The sequence below is a fragment of the Rana temporaria genome, chromosome 1, assembly GCF_905171775.1.
Source record: "Rana temporaria chromosome 1, aRanTem1.1, whole genome shotgun sequence".
NCBI lineage: Eukaryota > Metazoa > Chordata > Amphibia > Anura > Ranidae > Rana > Rana temporaria.
Window position 1 is genome coordinate 181571122 of NC_053489.1, and position 19776 is coordinate 181590897.

Below are 19776 nucleotides of genomic sequence, written 5' to 3' on the forward strand. Positions count from 1 at the left end.
TTTTTTTGGGGGGGGGGGGGGTTGGTACTTAGATTTGTTTGGTACCCGCTCCCACTTCCTCTCAGATTGCCTAGGCCCTAGGCCAGTGATGGCGAACCTTGGCACCCCAGATGTTGTGGAACTACATTTCCCATGATGCTCAACTACACTGCAGAGTGCATGAGTATCGTGGGAAATGTAGTTCCAAAACACCTGGGGTGCCAAGGTTCGCCATCACTGCTCTAGGCAATTCCACTGGCAGTTTGGCAACACGCCTCCCTGCCCGCATTCACAGAAGGAATCCGGCTGTGAATCTGCAAGCTGCCACAACCGGCTTCCCACCCAAAACATGCCAGCACCAGGGACCCGAAGACCAGTGAGGAACAAGCCCTAGTGAGGATGGTGCTGGATCCTTGGAAAGGTAAGTGTTGCTTTATTTTTTTAAAGTAAGCAGCTACAAAATTTGTACTTGCTGACTTTTATTTATTTATTTTCCCCAAATTCCTTGGTGCTTTAATGCACCAAATTCAAAAATAATTACCTTTATAGATAACGAAACTGGAGGTAAAGAAGATTTACTCTATGTTGATTTACAGAGACAGGCAAAGTATAGTGTGTAGCAGGGAGGCCACAGCCTCCTCTCCCCCATCACTGGTTGTCAGCGGTGCTGTTGGATTCACCGCCGACAGTCTCCTAGCAACCAATGATACTGACAGTGGGCTAAGCCTCATGGGGTAACTGAGGGCCTGGCTCTCATCTTGTGATTGACAGCAGGCAGAGTCTATGGCCAATAGCAGGCTGCCTATTGACTAAGGGATCCTCCCACTGCCTGATCAATCACAAAGAGGGGGTGGGGGCGGACCTGATGGGAAACGAGCATCTCTGAATGTAGCTCCGCCCACCCAGCTATAAAACTCCTCCCTGCTGCACTGTGACAGCTGGGTGTCATCCATCCCAGAAGACTAAGAACAAACTAGTGGCCAAAAGGGTCTCATTGTCACACAGAATGGATTTGAACACCCACTGCGAATCAAACCCAAAAGCTGCCACTTCATTTATATTAAAGCCAAAACTAAGAAAAGAAACAACAGTTTTTGGTAATGTCATTCTATTATTATATAGTCAATCTATAGGTAGAGTAGTGGGGGTGTCCATAGATCAATGTAGGCCATATACAATAGTTGGAGCAGAACAGGCCTAAGTATAGAGGCAGGGTGACACCGGAAGCACACTTGTGTCTCATCACTTAAGACAAATCCCCCCTCGCTCACCTTACTGCCCGCACACTTATCCAGGAACTCCCGCAGCTCGATCCGCATCGCCTCCCGCAGAACGTTCATGTTCACCCGCCCACAGGACAGATGGGTCGCCATGTTGAAGTTCTTTCTGACAGGACGATTCATGTGACTGGTCATGTGACGGGAAGCTGCGCAGTGCAGACAGCCAATGAGAGACTCCCTTCCTCCTGGAGGCTTCACCTGAGAGTAGTAATATGGCCGGAGCGGCGTCACGTGGTCATGTACACATGCGCTGTGTTTTCCAAGAGCGAGTAATAGGAGCGGACAAAAGAGACACTGGCTGTGAATTGGGGGCAGAGCTGGATTTAGGAGGGGGCAAAGGGGACCCTGAAAGAAGATGGCCCCCTCTATACAAAAATTGTATAAAACAATAAATAAATATATAAATAAATAAAATAATATAAAATATATCATTAAAAAAATATATATATATATTTTATGAAATGTATCTTGGGAAGTAATAATTTGCAGGTGTTCCATCAGATTAGGCGACCCGTCAGATCCGGTACTGGAAGTGACTTTTCCAGAAAAAAATGCTTACTGTGCATGCTCAATGCGTTCTAGCATGGCCAGTGTATTGTCACATTCTGCTGCCTATCGTAGAATGCTGCGGAAGTCACGTGGCAGACAACTGCGCATGCGCAATGCGTTCCAACCGCAAGTGCGATGCGTTCCACAGGATTTACGACACTACCCTTCAGTGAACCCATCACAATTTATCACGGAAGTGACGTATTACCATACACGGAGCGGGGGGAGAGAGAGAGACACACATTCAGAGTGAGAGAGAAATAGAGATATAGAGATACTGAGATACATTCAGAGCAAGAAAGGGATTCAGATATAGAGATACTGAGAGAGAACCGGGGCTCAGGGAGGGGATTATCTCCCCTATGTGCATTACTTCCCTTATATAAAATATATGTACACCATCTCTCTCTCGCTCTGAATGTATCGCAGTATCTCTATTCCTCTCTCGCTCTGAATGTGTGTCTCTCTCTCTCCCCCCAGCTCCGTGTATGGTAATACGTCACTTCTGTGACAAATTGTGATGGGTTCATTGAAGGGTAGTGTTGTAAATCCTGTGGAACGCATCACATTTGCCGTTGGAGCGCATGCGCAGTTGGCCGCCACGTGACTTCCGCAGCATTCTAGGATAGGGAGCAGAATATGACAACACACCGCTATGCATTCCAATAGGATTCCTATTGTAACAGAACATGAAGGCGGAAGCGGCCATCTTGTTACACCCAGACAAGTCTGGAATTTCACCCCTGTTTTAACAGTAAAGTCAGCTTATATAGTTGAATACTTTATTGTAAATCTGTGATAGTGCGTCATGTTAAATTGGAAAACCAGCGGCAAGGCTGCAGTCAGAAAGTGGCAATGGCCATCTTGGTACACCCTGCACTGCTCACTGCCAAACTGATGGTCATAAGGGCCCACGGACATTTTTGGACACCCTCAGTCCGACGCGTTGATATACCTTGATTACTGCTAAAATAAGTGTGATATTCAAGAGTTGCCTGAGTGTAACAATATGTCCGCTGCCACCTTCTTGTTCTGTCACATTAGGCAACCTGCTAGAACGCATAGCGCATGCGCAGTAACGACTTTTTGTTGACAACGACACTTCCGTTACCAGATCTGATGGGTCGCCTAACCTGCCATCATCTGTAAAGCTGAGCACTGGTATATTGTATTGTTTTTCAGTTTGAATTTTGGTGGCTGAAGCAAACCACACAGAGCACTGACTCCGTGTGTGTGTGGGGGGGCATGTGTGACCTCAGAATGATGTTGCGTCATGCATTTTAAAAATGTGTGATTGCCAGGGTCTAAATTTGCCCATTAAATGTATAAAAACCTCTTGAATAAATGTAGCTGCAAGGTTGTCATCCACGATTGTCACCCGACAAATCGAGGCAAAATCGTGCAAACAGAATCGTGGGATGCCTGTCATCCAAAATAAGTTTTGCTTCACGATTGGGGTGCCATTATCCTCATCCCCCTCCTATTACAAATCTTCTTCCCCTACCATAACAAATCCTTCTCCCCAATACCCCCATGGCAGCCGGCAGGGGGTACCACCGGGCCTCCTTTAGGGGCCCCAGCACACAGAGGGATCGGAGCGGCGGGTGGGGGGAGTCAATTACAGAGGAGTCAAAACATAAGGGAGAGAGAGGCGCCAGGTAGCTACTGGTGCGGTAGTTTTTAACCTAATTAAGGGCCAGATCCACAGAAGAATTACGCCGGCGTATCTATTGATACGCCGCGTAATTTCAAAGTTCCCGCGTCGTATCTTTGTTTTGTATCTACAAAACAAGATACAACTGCATCTGGGCTCGATCCGACTGGCGTTCATCTTAGTACGCCGTCGGATCGTAGGTGCATTTTTCCGCCGGCCGCTAGGCGGCGTTTCCGTCGAATTCCGCGTCGAGTATGCAAATTAGCTAGATATGGCGATCCACGAACGTACGTCCGGCGCATTTTTTTACGTCGTTTCCGTAAGGCTTTTTTCGGCGTATAGTTACCCCTACGATATGAGGCGTATCCTATGTTAAGTATGGCCGTCGTTCCGGCGTCTAATTTTGACTTTTTTACGTTGTTTGCGTAAGTCGTTCACGAATAGGGATTTGCGTAGAATGACGTCATCGTCATAAACATTGGCTTGTTCCGGTTTATTTTCGAGCATGCCCACTGGGATACCCCCACGGACGGCGCATTTACGTTGGGTCACGACGTATTTACATAAAACACGCCCCCATCACATCCATTTGAATTGCGCGCCCTTACGCTGCCAAATTTACACTACGCCGCCGTAACTTACGGCGCGCATTCTTTGAGAATAAAAAAAAAAAAGTAAGTTACGGCGGCATAGTGTATCAGAGATACGCTACGCCCGACGCAGATATGCGCCGATGTACATGGATCTGCCCCTAAATGTTTTTCTTGTGAAAAAATGTTTAAATGTTGCTGCTGTTATCACTGAATTGCTGGAGCCGCAGGAAACTCATGTGAACTGTTAGTCTCTGATGATGGAGGCGTGGTTAAGCCTCCGGGATGCTGTGATTGGTCACAGCGTCCCAGGCTGTCTGACAGCTCACTGCCGTTTCTCGCGGCTCTGTATCCTTGGCTTCCTCCAGCAATTCAGTGAAACAGCAGTGTGGATCGGGAGAATGGGGCAGCTGACTTCACAGACTGACATGCCTACAGCTCTGACATGGAGAGTGAGTGGATTGTTGTTAAACATTTAATTTATTAACCACCTCCTGCCGGCCAGATGACTATATACGGCCGCAATGTGGATGTTAATTGCCATGAGGCCGTCTTTGTACGGCCTCCGGCCACTGAAGGGCGCGTGCACGCCCGCCCACCGCGTCACTCAGGTGCCGATGCGCGTGCCTGGCGGCTGCGATGTCCGACAGGCACCCGCGATCGGCAGTCACAGAGACAGGGACATGGATCTCTGTGTGTAAACACAGAGATCCACGTCCTGTCAGGGAGAGGAGACCGATGGTGTGTCCCTTGTATATAGGGACCACCATCGGTCACCTCCCCCAGTCAGTCCCCTCCCCCAACAGTTAGAAACACTATGCTGGGCACACATTAACCCCTTCCTCGCCCCCTAGTGTTAACCCCTTCCCTGCCAGTCACATTTATACAGTAATCAGTGCATATTTATAGCACTGGTCGCTATATAAAATGTGAATGGTCCCAAAAATGTGTCAAAAGTGTCCGATGTGTCCGTCGTGACAAAAATCGCAGATCGCCGCCATTACTAGTAAAAAAAAAAAAAAAATCATAATTCTATCCCCTATTTTGTAAGCGCTATAACTTTTGTGCAAACCAATCACTATACGCTTATTGCGATTTTTTTTTTTACCAAAAATATGTAAAAGAATACGTATCGGCCTAAACTGAGGGAATTTTTTTTTTCAATTGAATATTTATTATTATAGTAAAAAAAAATAGTTTTTTTCACAATTGTCGCTCTATTTTTGTTTATAGCGCAAAAAATAAAAACCACAGAGGTGATCAAATACCACCAAAAGAAAGCTCTAATTGTGGGAAAAAAAGGACGTTGATTTTGTTTGGGAGCCACGTCGCACGACCGCGCAATTGTCATTCAAAGCGTGACAGTGCTGAAAGCTGAAATTTCGCCTGGGCAGGAAGGGGGTATATGTGCCCAGTAAGCAAGTGGTTAAAAACGACAGCACCAGCAGCTGTTTACTACTGTTGCATTTTTTTCTACTTGTGTTGCTTTATTTTTGCCCTTTTTATGAGCTAATACCTGTTCCAACTTCAATGCTAGCCCCTGCGTGGGCAGAACTTTTTTTATAATAACCACTTGTTAAAGCTTAATAAAAACGATTGAAATAGAAAAAAAGGCTACTGACATTTATAGTTGATCCAGGGAAAATCCAATTGCCTCTCGGGGGATCAGGAAAGATTTTTTTCCCCTGCTGTAGCAAATAGAATCATGCTTGGCTGGGGTTTTTCCCCTTCCTCTGGATCAACCGTGGGTGAAGGATTGTGTATATGGGATTATATGATTTTTTGGGGTTGAACCAGATGGACTTATGTCTTTTTTTCAACCTGACTATGTAACTCAGACACTTGTCTTTCTCCACCCTAAGTCCGGGCATGGGAAAAAAGTTAACTGTATCTTCACCTGAAATCAAATTGACAGAATTACACATCCTTTGGAAGGCAAGACAGTCCACATATATATTGTTTTTATTTTGTGTTTTTGGGTGTTTCAGGGGTGAAATAAAAAGTCCTGTTTGCTGCCATTGAAGGCAAACTCTTAAAGGTAGTCTGTGTTTCCTGACGGCTCCATGGCAGCTGGGTGAGGCCCCCACCCCCTGCCTGATCAGGACAAACCCTAATAAATTTTAGGCCCACCTCAGCCTCTGCGTTACTTTTTCTTTCTCCCGCAGTCAGGACAAGTGGCGTCTTCTCTCCTAGCCAGTCTAAAGGCTGGCGGTCTGTCCAAGGCTCCTAGTTGGACGCAGTACATGTGTTCCTCTGCTAACAGCATTTTGTCAAGGAAGCCCCGCTGCTGGTCATGGGGGGGGGGGGGGCATAATGCCGTGTTAATGACAGTCGGCTTTGGGGATGGTTGCTCCAGCAGTCAGAGTCACTCTGCCGGAAGCCTCCATAATATGCTGGGGGGGAGCGGCGCTCGCTTTCCTCCTTTTACAAGTGCTGCTCGGATGGTGTATGTGGGCCAGCGTGGACCGCACGATGCGGCCCGCACTAAGCATGCACAAACCGCTTGGCCAATTGCGAGAGGGGGTGACGGGGCTAGGTTTAAGGGAGCTAAAATTCAAAGGTGTATTTGCCTTGAAGCTATTGCAAGGTTTTAACCTGTGGATTGCCTGCTGTTTTGGCTCTTCCTTAGGCCCTGTATACACGGTCGGACAAAACCGATGAGAATGGTCCGACGGACTGTTTTCTTCGGTTCACCGCTGAAGTGGCCTGATGGTCTGGTTCAAAAACCGATCGGGTCAGAACGCGGTGACGTAAAACACACAACGTGCTGAAAAAAACGAAGTTCAATGCTTCCAAGCATGCGTCGACTTTTCGACTCTGAGCATGCGCGGGTTTTGAACCGATGCTTTTCTGTACTAACCATCGGTTTGGTCCGATCGGGCAGCGGTCCATCGGTTCGGTTTTGAAGCATGTTTTAAAATTTTGGACCGAAGGAAAACAGACCAATGGCCTATACACACGGTCGGTTTGGTCCGATGAAACTGAACTTCGGTTCATTCTCATCGGTTCGGTCCGACCGTGTGTACGGGGCCTAAATGACTCTTTTTGGGTTTATTTTTTTCCAAATAACTGTTTTATTAGTAAGAGAAAAACAGTAAAATGTGATCAAAGCGTGACATTACGCCTTAGCAATGAGAAGGGAGAAGCCTTCTTCACAGTTAGCACGAGACATTACAGCTTCAAAAAAAGCATTGATTTTGAACAATATTGAATTGTACTGGAATTCTGGTTTCATACAGAACATGGCATGAAATTTAACAAAAAGGGGAAGAGAGAGAAGAGAAGAATGGAAAACGTAGGGGGGAGAGGAGAGAAAGAAGAGTAAAGGGTTACCGCTTTGGCTCCGATGCCGGCTCAGGGTGGGTCCTCCCGGAGATGCCACAACTCCCAGACCTTATCGTGGTCCTCCAGCCTATCCTACATCCTAGCGGCAATTTTTTCCATGAGCTTAACATCCTTGACCCTAGCATAAAGGGCTTCTGGGAAGGGTGGCAAGCGTTTTTTCCAGTTAAGGGCAACCAGGAATCGCACAGCCGTCAGAATATGTAATTTCTTATAGGGTTTGGCTATTTTCAATGGAGAAAGGCCCAACAGGAAGAATTTCGGTGTCATGGGTGTCGGAACCTCGAAGAGGCGGGTCAGTAGTTGTTGTATTGAGCACCAGAAGGGGGTTATAAATGGGCAGATCCAGTAGAGTGCCCTTATCCCACCAGCAGCAGTCAGAACAAGAGGGGTAGATAGCATGGCGTACGTCTGGGGTCAGGTCCCAGAAATTGAGAATTTTGTAAGCATTTTCTTTATAGAGAGTACATAACAAGCTCTTAGCAGCCTGAGTCCAGATCGCCTGCCGTGTTTCTATGGGGAGTTCTTCTCCCTGTGTGCTTTCCCATTTGGGTTTATTTTACAGCAGTAGCAACATGCCTACCCCCTCTACAGACCAGCACTCTCAAAGAAGGTAGGGGAGATGTCAATGGATACATATGTAAAGATTCTTGGATAAAAATCCTAACTTTCTCCTCTCCGTCTGTGCTTTCGCAGCTCCTTAGGCCTCGGTCATGATTCCTCTCGACGTTCAGAAGGAGCCCTAGAAGGAATAGGAGCCGATAAGGTGGAGATGGTATCGCTAATGAAGCAAGCATTTGAGGAAACGCTAAAGGCGTTTGAGTCACAGGCTCCATCTGCTCCAGTGCCATCCACCTCACATTGCTTATCTCAGGTGCCACTAGCCACAGTGATTCCAGAAGCCTTCAGGGTCGGATGCTGCCTCCTCCTCGGAGGAAATAGGCCATTATGATTATGAATTTACACTAAATATCTCCTAAACGGTGCACATTTAGGAGATTTTTTACACTACCTTAAGGTAAGCCTTATTATAGGCTTACACTTCACTTAAAATTTAGTGATGAAAGTTTACTTCCACTTTAAGGACAGTAAACTAACCCCATGATCTAGAAACTTCAATAAGTAGTTCAATTCTGCTATTATTATTCAGGATTTATATAGCGCCAACAGTTTACGCAGCGCTTTACAATATAAAAGGGAGACAATACAGTTATAATACAATAAAATACAAGGGCCCTGCTCAGAAGAGCTTACAATCTAATAGGATGGGGCTTGGTGGTACAAAAGTTTGTAACTGTGGGGAATGAGCTGATGGAAGTGGTAAAATATTAGCTGAAGGTGTGGTAGGTTTCCCTGAAGAGATTCGTATTTAGGGATCACCTGAAAGTAGCAAGAGTAGGGGTTAACCAGACAGGTTGAGGTAGCGAGTTCCAGAGGATGGGAGAGGCTCTGGAGAAATCCTGGAGACGAGCATGAGAGGAGTATATGAGGGAGCTTGAGAGTAGGAGGTCTTGGGAGGAGTGGAGAGGACAAGACTGCTGATGTAGCTCGGAGCAGAGTTGTGAATGGCTTTGTATGTTGTGGTTCGTTTTTTTAATTTAATTCGCTGTGGAAATGGGAGCCAGTGTAGGGATTGGAGGAGAGGCTTGACAGACACTGAGCGGTTGGTAAAGTGGATAATCCTGGCAGCAGCATTCATGATAGACTGAAGAGGGGATAACCTATGGATAGGTAGGCCATGTTTAAAGCAAAAACATGCATAAACACAGGGGCAGATCCTTGTACAATTGCATGGGTGCAGCGTATGTGAGATACGATACGCCGCTGTAACTTACTTTTTTAATCTTTGAATCCACAAAGAATTTGCGCCGTAAGTTACGGCGGCGTAGTGTATCTCTCGTGGCGTAGTGGCGCGTAATTCAAATCGGCGAGCAGGGGGCGTGTTTCATTTAAAAGAGGATTTTTTTGAGGATTCAAAACAAAGATACGACGCGGGAAATTTGAAAGTACGCCGGCGTATCACTAGATACGCCAGCGTACTCTCTTTGTGGATCTGCCCCACAGTGTTTAGGAGCATTTGCGATTTCAAGAGTACATTGAAAAATGAGCAGAGGGGAATGCTTTGGAAAAGACGCTTATAAAAGCAAATGCCCATTAACTTTCCTAAACTCTTGTACAATATGAGCTACCATGAGCATTCTTCTTAATGCCACTTTTTTCTTCTGCCAGAGGTTCTGGCATTTCTTCTGCTCCTAGCATGCATGGACTCTTAGAACTTTTCTCAGATTGTTGGTGCGGTTTATCACTATTACAATGTGAATTATGGGCCGAATAGTTTTCTTTATGGGGAGGATGAATTTGTTTTTCCCTCTAAATCAGACTGATGAGTATGCTTTTTTCTCATTCTCACCCCTTTCTAGATTCATACCCTTAAATAACATAGAGGGGAATATCCAATTACTAACATCTTTTGCTGTCTGGAATTGCAACATAAGTAGAAAAAGATTATACTGCCACTTTGACCTTATAGGTGATTGTTGGTGGACCCATAGATCTTAAAATAAAATGTCAAAATTCAATGAGAGGAGAAAAGTAAAAGCATGCTCAGCTATATAAAGATCATACCTGCAGAGTTGGGCACAATTGGTGGGGGCAAACAAAACCAGGCTCCACAAAGCAGAGAAGAAGAAATTGTAATCAAATACCATTCCAGAGTACTAGAAAAAAAATCTATTAAAAACAAAATAAGCACAAGGGACATTGTTTAATATGAAGTGTCCCTTGTGCTGGTGCTAGCTGTCATAGTGGAAATCTTCAGTCCTCTGCCACCCACCATACCATTCAGCCATAATCTTCTAGGGTTATTACCAACACTGGACCTGTGACAGGCACTCATTAAGAGTGCCAACTATGCCCGCCCTTACCACCTTCTTCCCTATTCATAAAAGCTATGCTATACCTTCCATATATGAAAAACAATCTATGAATGGAGGACTGGCAGTTCAATGAAAGGTCCACCTCCTCCGATCATTGAGTGCTTTTAAGTTATATTAGGCATAGTCAAATGTTTTGAAATCACATTACTGAATCGTGAAAATGTACCAATGAGGAAAGGGCTAAGTAATGGATGAAGTTAGGTCAAAGTGGATGAAACTGCATAAATATTGCAATGTTTTTATTGTATTCTACAATGTTAAACTCTAATGAAAAACAATTGAAAAGAAACGTTATAAATATGTTTCATGAAAAATGGAGCAGTGGTTGAGCCTGCCTTAGTGAAGTGTAAGGCCCCGTACACACGACCGGATCTGTCCACTGATATTTGTCCGACGGACAGTTTCAGCGGACAGATCCGGTCGTGTGTACAGCCGACCGGACCGGATTCCCGGCCGAGCGGACTTTTTCCAGCGGACTAAAATTTCCTAGCCTGCTAAGAAATCTGTCCGCTGGAAACCTGTCCGTCGGACGTGTTCGGTCGTCTGTACAGACTCACCGGACATGTCCGACCGACCGCCATCCCTCGCATGCGTCGTACTGATTCGACGCATGCGTGGAAGCTTTGAACTTTAAGGCCGCCCACGTCGCCACGTCATCGTTGCGGCGACGGCGTGGCCACGTCCCCGTGTATTGTTTATGCACGGATTTCTGTCTGATGGTGTGTACAACCATCAGACAGAAATCTCCGGGCGGACATGTCCGCTCAAAACGGTCCGGCGGACCATTTTCAGCGGACTGTCCATCCGTGTGTACGGGGCCTTATTCGAGTGATAGAGGAGCAATGTAGGATTGGCCTCTGACAGGTTGTGAATGCTGTATAGGGGAGGGGGCTAGTAATGATGTAATAGTAAATCTACATTAAGTTGTATCCTCTCCGAGGTAAGTGGAGAAAGCATCCTGGCGTGGGTGCACTGATACACTTTGACTCGTGAAAAGGGAGTACAGTGTTTCTGGTAAAATAATTATGATCATGTTAGACACGAATCTGGGAACAGTTGTCATGCTCTACCGGTGCGCTGTCTTACTATGATTCCTCTCTTAGGCTGGATTTACACCTATGTATTTTTAGTGCATTTTGCATATTTGCAATACAACATGTTCCATAGGAAACCATGTTAAATGGACTGTAGTGCAAATCTGCAAAATGCACTAAAAGTACATAGGTGTGAATCCAGCCTTATATAAACACCATCCAATGAAGTAATTCAGGCTGATTAGCATGCAGCGGGGGAAGTCTATGGCAACATATACAACCCACTTCTGAGGCTGACAGGATCTAGTGGTTAACAGATAGTACTGTGGGGGACAGCTTTGGATTGCAGCTGCTTTTTTATAACAATACTGGCCTCTTGAATTTAAAAATAATAAACTAGAGTTCCACTTTATTGTTCAGTATAAATTCATATTTTTACAAGAAAATTGACTTTGAAAAAAACAACTTTTGAAAACCTGTTTCTGAGAAAGCAAAAATGCAAAATACTACAGTGACCTAGCAGCTGTTTTTCATCCTTAAATTTGCACTGAAAAGCCAATGTGCAAATCTTTTTTTTGCATATGGTACCTTTTAGAGATACATTGCTATATTATATACTGTTTTGTATGGCAAGCTGTTAAACATTATTATTTTTATTAACATTAAATTATAACTAAAAGCTAAACATTTATATTTGATAAGGATGGAGATTTGGAGAGGTGCTGAATATAAACTTATTACACACGGTACCTTTGTCTCATCAAAATTTGAAATATGTATTTGGGAGGAGGCTGGGGTTTGGACTTTGATGGTACTCATCTGATTACCAGTCAAAATTAGGAAAGTATAAAGAACGTTTTATTACAAAAAACATATACATAATTAACATAGAATAAACTTCTTTAGTCATAACAACTATAAAGTGCCTAAAAAACATTCTATTATTATATATAGAATGTCAACATCATCTAGTTTATATTGAGAAGAGCTCGACATGTTTCGCGGTTTCTTAGATCACCCGCTTCTTCTGGAGCATTACTCATACATACAATTTGTCAGATGATGTATAAAAGGTTGTCATGAGACTATGAATAAAAAGAAACAACATTAACAAAAATATTACAGTGTGAATACAATCATAACATATCAGATAAAATAGGAGAGGCGTTCATCCCACAAAACCCCCCTAAAAAGGGGGGTTATATGTTATGATTGTATTCACACTGTAATATTTTTGTTAATGTTGTTTCTTTTTATTCATAGTCTCATGACAACCTTTTATACATCATCTGACAAATTGTATGTATGAGTAATGCTCCAGAAGAAGCGGGTGATCTAAGAAACCGCGAAACATGTCGAGCTCTTCTCAATATAAACTAGATGATGTTGACATTCTTTATATAATGATAGAATGTTTTTTAGGCACTTTATAGGTGTTATGACTAAAGAAGTTTATTCTATGAATATGTAAATTATGTATATGTTCTTTATACTTTTCTAATTTCGAAAGATGGAGATTTTTTTTTTTTCGTTGTGTCTGTGTCCTAGTGGAGGGACACAAGAAATCCAGTGACAACTCAAAATTATGGATTTTTCGAGAGAGAAAGAGAGAGAGAATGAATCTCCCTAGCAGGGACACAGACATCAGTAAAAATCTTACAAGCTTGTTAAAGGTTTGTACACACGATCAGAAAGTCTAAAGTAAAATTTCTGATCGCCAGCCAGTGGAGACTAACCTTCCTGAGAGCAGGCCTGTCGCTACAAGGCAGGCAGACCAAGCAATTGCTTGGGGCCCCAAGCAGGGCCCTTGCTTGTCGCCCTTCCTACAGCTGCCTGAGCGCTCTATAGAGAGCTTGCAGCACTGCTGCCTCAAGTCATCACTTCCCCTTCTCTGTGTAGCATGGCCGAGCAGCTCCTCTTCCTTCCTCCTGTCAGTCCAGACTCCGGCCAGGTACCGCGCGGTACAGGAGATTCAGTTTCCTGTTCCCGTCCGGACTGACAGGAAGTGCATAATGAGTGCTCACTTCATTTCAGTCCGGCCAGGAACAGGAAACTGAATCTCCTGCCGCGCGTTACGGACCTGGTAGGGAGGCGCCCGGGGGGAGTAAAAAGAACATAGGGAGGGGGGACCAGGGGGGGGGAGTAAAAAGAACATAGGGAGGGAGGGAGGGGGGCCCGGGGGAGTAAAAAAAAAACATGGGGGGGGGGGTAAAAGGAACATAGGGAGGGGGGAATAAGAAGGACACAGGGAGGGGGGAGCAAGAAGGAGCCTGTGTCCTTCTTACTCCCCCCTCCCCCTCCGTGTTCTTTTTACTCCCCCATCCCCCTCCCTATGTTTTTTTTACTCCATGTTTTTACTCCCTCCCTGTGTCCTTCTCACTCCCCTCCGTGTCACACAGGGAGAGAGGGGGGGAAAAAGAACATGGGGGGGGGTAAAAAAAAACATAGGAAGGGGGAGGGGACACTTTTTTATTTATATATAGTGTGGGTGAACTTAAACTGTATCACTATGCTGTGGTTCCTGTAGGCTTTGCGTGCATGCCTGCAGGGGGGCCCTCCATGTCCATTTTGCTTGGGGCCCCCAACTTCCTTCAAACGGCCCTGCCTGAGAGGGACTATACAAAGCGCATATCGACCTATTTTTAGGTCAAAACATGAAGGTGATCATACACGCCTGAAGGCGGTGGAGCACATTGGTGATATTTGTGTCAAGATTCACTTGGTTTTTAAATTACACTGTGAGCAGAACAAGATCACGTCATGGGAAGATTCATATATAAATGTTAGGACTTTTTATAATGGGGGGACTATTAATTATGCACTTATGAATTGATGGAGAAATTTAGGCACTTATAAATGGATTTCTCCTTTATTGATGGAATTATGTATGCACTTATCAATTGATATATTAACCACTTAAAGCGGGGGTTCACCTTATTAATAAAAAAAAAAATTTTTTTTCCCCTCTAGCATAAAATGAGGCATAGTAGCGCGAGCTACAGTATGCCTGTCTTTATTTTTTTATCCCCGTACTCACTGTGCACTCGTAGATACAAGATTACGACTCCCCGCGGGGAATGGGCGTTTCTATGGAGAGAGAAGGTGATTGACGGCCGGCTCTGGCACGTCACGCTTCTCCGGAAATAGCCGAAATAGGACTTGTAAACTTGTAAACACACCTTCCCCGTTCTTCACAGTGGCAATGTCACTAATCGTCTGTTCCCTGATATAGGGAAAGGCGATCAGTGACATCACACGTCCAGTCCCGCCCCCCATACAGTTAGAAACACATATGAGGTCACACATAACCCCTACAGCGCCTCCTAGTGGTTAACTCCTAAACTGCAATTGCCATTTTTACAGTAAACAATGCATTTTTATAGCACTTTTTGCTGTGAAAATGACAATGGTCCCATAAATGTGTCAAAATTGTCCGATTTGTCCGCCATAATGCCGCAGTCACGATTAAAAAAAATCGCTGATTGCCGCCATTAGTAGTAAAAAAAAAATATTAATAAAAATGCCATAAAACTATCCCCTATTTTGTAAACGCTATAAATTTGGTGCAAACCAATCGTTAAACGATTATTGCGATTTTTTTTACCAAAAATAGGTAGAAGAATACGTATTGGCCTAAACTGGGAAAAAAAAAAAAATGTATATATTTTTTGGGGGTATTTATTATAGCAAAAAGTAAAAAATATTGTTATTTTTTTCAAAATTGTCGCTCTATTAGACTTGAATCTCTGTAAGGTAATTATTTTCAGCATTATCTTTTTTCACATACAAATATTATCTATACAGTTGGGGAGTTTGAAGCCCTCAAGGGTGTTTATTTTTGGAATTATATGTATGAAGTTTTTTTTTGGTGCATTATTTTTTGTTTGTTTTGAAGGAAGTTTGAGGTTGCGTTTCACAATATTTGGGCACTGGATAAGGATATAAGAATTCAAAACAAAATATAAATTTCTTAAAAATATTAGACTCCCAATATCTACCTCTTAAAAGATAGCGCACCAAACCTCAATACATTTTTACAAGAGCTGCACATATGTTCGCTTTAATTTTCCTGCTTGATTAACAAAAAGAAAAGGTTTTGGGAAAGGAGAGCTTTTTTTGCTGAAAACTGTTAATGCTAAATGCTAATGTTCTCGCTGAATGCTGCAGATTAAATTTTGCTAAGCTCATGCACCATCCATATTAACCACTTAAGGACCGCTGCACGACGATATACGTCGGGGGTCGCGGGCGGGTCCAAAGCTCCGTGACACCAACCGATAAACGCTTATTGCAATTCTTTTTACCAAAATAGGTAGAAAAAAAATATATGTATATGTATTTATCAGCCTAAACTGAGGAAATTTTTTTTTTTTTTATATATTTTTGGGGGATATTTATTATAGCAAAAAATATTGAATTTTTTTCAAAATTGTCGCTCTATTTTTGTTTATAGCGCAAAAAATAAAAACTGCAGAGGTGATCAAATACCACCAAAATAAATCTCTATTTGTGGGAAAAAAAGGACGCCAATTTTGTTTGGGAGCCACGTCGCACGACCACGCAATTGTCAGTTAAAGCGACGCAGTGCCGATTTGCAAAAAGGGGCCTGGTCCTATAGCTGCATTTTGGTCCGGGGCTTAAGTGGTTAAGTATGAAAATTGTGTGTGAAAAAATGCAAAATGAGCCCTGTTGTATTTTACATCGGCATAAACCATTCTCCAAGCACTGCACGCAACAAGCAAAAGGAACACCATCTTCGAGATTAACATTTACATTCTACGCATCCAACTCTGAAGATCAATGTTTTCTTTTTGGCGAAAAGTCTTTCCACCTTCAGGAATCAAATGCCATATAAGAGAGGTACTTGGTTTCTGCATTTAATAACAGAAAGAGACCAAGTCTGGGGAAGTAGAAACAGCATACACAATGAACACCAGCTGTTGTGCTTATGATGAACCCATCTTCGACGTTGCTCTTCCTCCTGTTCTTCTGCTGGAGTTCATTTTTGGCCTGGTTGGTAATTTGCTGGGGCTGTGGATGATCTGCTGTGATGTCAAGTCCTGGAAGCCAAATTCTGTATATTTGCTCAGCCTGACTTTGGCAGATGTTGTGGTTGTTTTCTGTGTGCTCTTCCGTGCAGATTATTACCTTCGCTATCAAGACTGGGTGTACGGTGACATTCCCTGCAGACTATTGCTCTACATCCTTGCTGCTGCTAGAGCTGCCGGCATGATCTTTTTATCTCTTATTGCTCTAAATCGTTACTGCAAAATCTTGTTTCCTTTTCACAAAGTGAATAACCTTACTGTAAGCCAAGCTACTGGTATATGTATTACACTGTGGCTATTTATCTTTGTAATACACTCCTACATCTTAACTGCTCCCCGTTTTTTCAAAGTCAACAATAGCACACAGTGTGAAAGTTTTACCATTTGCCCACAATCCTCAATTGCTTGGCAGGATGCATTCTATATCTCCCTGACATGTCTGTCCTTGCTGACTATAACGTACTGCACAGTGTGCATTGCTTTACATTTGAAGGACAATGCCATTGATACAAATGGAAAGGTAGGAAGAGCAATGAACTTTATTCTGTTAATTGCTACGGTATTCATTGTCTGTTATCTACCCAGTGCGACAGTCAGAATTGTAATATGGGTCTTGAAGGCCATGAAATATGAGGACTGTGCAAACTATAGGAATTTAAACCTTGCATTTTATTTTACTATCTGCCTAACTTACTTTTATAGCATGCTTAATCCCGTTTTATATTACTTTTCAAGTCCTTCCTCTCATACTCTGCTTACAAAGTTATGGAAAAAAGTCATGTGAAGTCAATTGAAGGGAACACATAACCATAAGCTAGAAAGTGAAATCGGCAAATGTGTAACACGTATATGCATCATGGTTGTAAACAGCATACATCTTTTTTTTTTCAATTAAGATAAATGTATACATTTCCAATATAAGGGTATTGCAATATTTACACATTTGCTTTCCACCCTACCTTTTACTTTACATCATTAGCCATTTAGACCCCTTTCACACTGAAGCGTTTTAGCGTTAAAAATAGCACTATTAAAACGCTCTCAATGGACCCTTTCACACGGAGTCCTGCAAGCAGCATCTTTGGAGCAGCTTTTGGGCGCTGAAAAAAAACCGCTCCAAATACACCACTCTCCATTGAAATGAATTAAAAACACCTTACCCTTTCACACTGAGGCGTTGCACTGGCGGGGGCTTTAAGAAAAGTCCTGCAATCAGCATCTTTGGAGCAGCTTTTGGGCGCTGAAAAAACGCTCCTCTCCATTGAAATGAATTGAAAGCGCTGTAAAAACGCCTTACCCTTTCACACTGAGGCACTACAAAAACACCCTAAAACGTTAGGGTCTTAGCGGTGCTTTACCAGCACATTAAGATTGCAGATGAGGCTTCACTCGAATAACGCTCGAAAAACACCCCAGTGTGAAAGGGGCCTTAAGGTAAAAGTGAACATTGCTTTGTTTCTTCAAATGTATATAAAAGTTGGTTAGACTTACATTTTCATTATAAAATACCTTTGAGCTTTTCTGCAATAACAGTGTCTGATAAAATGCTTGTAAAAAGTAATGTACCCGGGTGTCTCAATGCCTTATGTAATTTGTTTACTTCTCTGCTATTTATTATAGTTTTTACAAGAGTTACCGAATGGAATTGAAAGTAAAAAAATAAATAAAACCTCTACACGACAAGGATGTTTTATAGTCATAAGCTCTTTACTTTGTCTACTTTTACATATGCCTTACTTTTTCCCCCATTTCATGAACCGTTAGGCCCCATTCACACCTGAGCATAGCGTTTTCAGGCAGAAAGTCTGTTTTACTGTGATTTTTGTTTTTTTTTACCACGTTTTTGCCGCGATTTTGTACAGGTCAAAAGGTCATCAATGTAAAAAGCAGAAAACCGCCCTAATCTGCCTAAAAAAAAGTCCCAGAACTTGTTTGAGCTGTAGGCGTTTTGGAGCTTCTGGCTTCAGGCGTTTTGGAGTGGAGATGTGAACCATCTCCATAGAGAATAATTGATTTTTTTTCCCCTCTAGCGTTTTTTAGCTTCAGGTTTCAAGCTACAAAATGCTCAGGTGTGAATGGGGTCTTATAGTACCAGATCACCTAATTATTATTTACAGAATTCATGAAACTGTGCACAATCCTTGGTCCAGCCCATTTGAAGTCTCCCTTTATAATCTTGAACCCATCTGTTAGAATTTATTAGACTTTTAATTAGACATGCTTTAAAATAAAAAATAATTTTTAGTGTAATTGCTGCTTCGTGACTTCTCTTCAGTGTACTATGCTCCCATAACAGTGAAACTCCTCAGCGCAGGGACTTGTATTGTGAAGAAGTGGACACAGCAGGGCTGATTTACAAAATCTGGTGCAGCTATGCATAGAAAATAACTAGCTTCCAGTTTTTTTTTTGTCAAAGCTTAATTGAACACGTTGAAGTTCTAAGCTGATTAGCTACAGTGCACAGCTTCACCAGATATTTGCAGTCCCCTGTTTTCGGAAATCAACACCACCTTGTCTGATTCGGTCTACTACTGAGTGCAGGGGGTCCAACGCTGGTGCTTATTGGTCAGATTTAGATACCTTGCACAACTTCTATAAAGAGAAAGGAGGTCACATTATGAAAATGGAGGCTGTTTGTATAATGTCTGTTTACAGATCTATTTCTGTGACTTCAACTGGGGTTTAAAGCCTAATGTCCTCGCAAAAAAACATCCAAGAATAGGCACTTATCTTGTGTGGGTGGAAGCTCATACAACACTTAGGCCCCTTTCACATTGGACTTGTAGCCGCGGTATATCGCCGCTAAAAATAGCGGCGCTATACCGCCGAGATTGCCGCGGGAATCGGCCGCTAGCGGTGCGGAATTAACCCCTGCTAGCGGCCGATAAAGGGTTAATACCGCCCGCAGTGCGCCTCTATAGAAGCGCATTGCAGGCGGTATTGCCGCGGTTTCCCATTGTTTTCAATGGGAAGGAGCGGTATACACACCGCTCCAAAGATGCTGCTGACAGGAGATTTTTTTGTCTCCCGCCAGCGCATCGCCTCAGTGTGAAAGCCCTCCGGCTTTCACATTGAGGTAGCTGGGCAGGAGTTTTTCAGGCGGTATAGCAGCGCTATTTTTAGCGCTGTACCGCCTGAAAAACTCCTCAATGTGAAAGGGGCCTTAGGAATATGAAGGCTACCAATGTTGAACTATGTCTGAAAATTAGAGTAGCTTGGCTGACCTGAACCAACATGCAGATCACAGAGTAAAGCTTCGTACACACGCACGGTTTTCTCGGCAAGAAAGCTGCTGGGAGAGCTTTTTGCAGAGAAAACCGTGCGTGTGTATGGTTTCTCGTCGGGAAAACTGCCGGGAATCTCG

General features: G+C 43.4%; 2 protein-coding genes across 2 annotated transcripts in view; one reads left to right on the top strand and one right to left on the bottom strand.

The window, feature by feature from the left end:
- Positions 1–1448, bottom strand: part of VPS33A (VPS33A core subunit of CORVET and HOPS complexes) — a 35263-nt gene extending 33815 nt beyond the window's left edge. The window contains exon 1 of the mRNA XM_040347184.1: positions 1251–1448. Coding sequence (XP_040203118.1) covers positions 1251–1394 — 144 coding nt within the window. The 5' untranslated portion in view covers positions 1395–1448. The remainder of the gene's footprint in view (positions 1–1250) is intronic.
- Positions 1449–16022: 14574 nt separating this feature from the next.
- LOC120924837 (hydroxycarboxylic acid receptor 3-like) lies at positions 16023–17457 on the top strand. Its single transcript, XM_040335835.1, has one exon. It carries the CDS (start codon positions 16291–16293, stop codon positions 17194–17196), a length of 906 nt encoding a protein of 301 aa, XP_040191769.1. The 5' UTR covers positions 16023–16290; the 3' UTR covers positions 17197–17457.
- The last annotated feature ends 2319 nt before the right edge of the window (positions 17458–19776 follow it).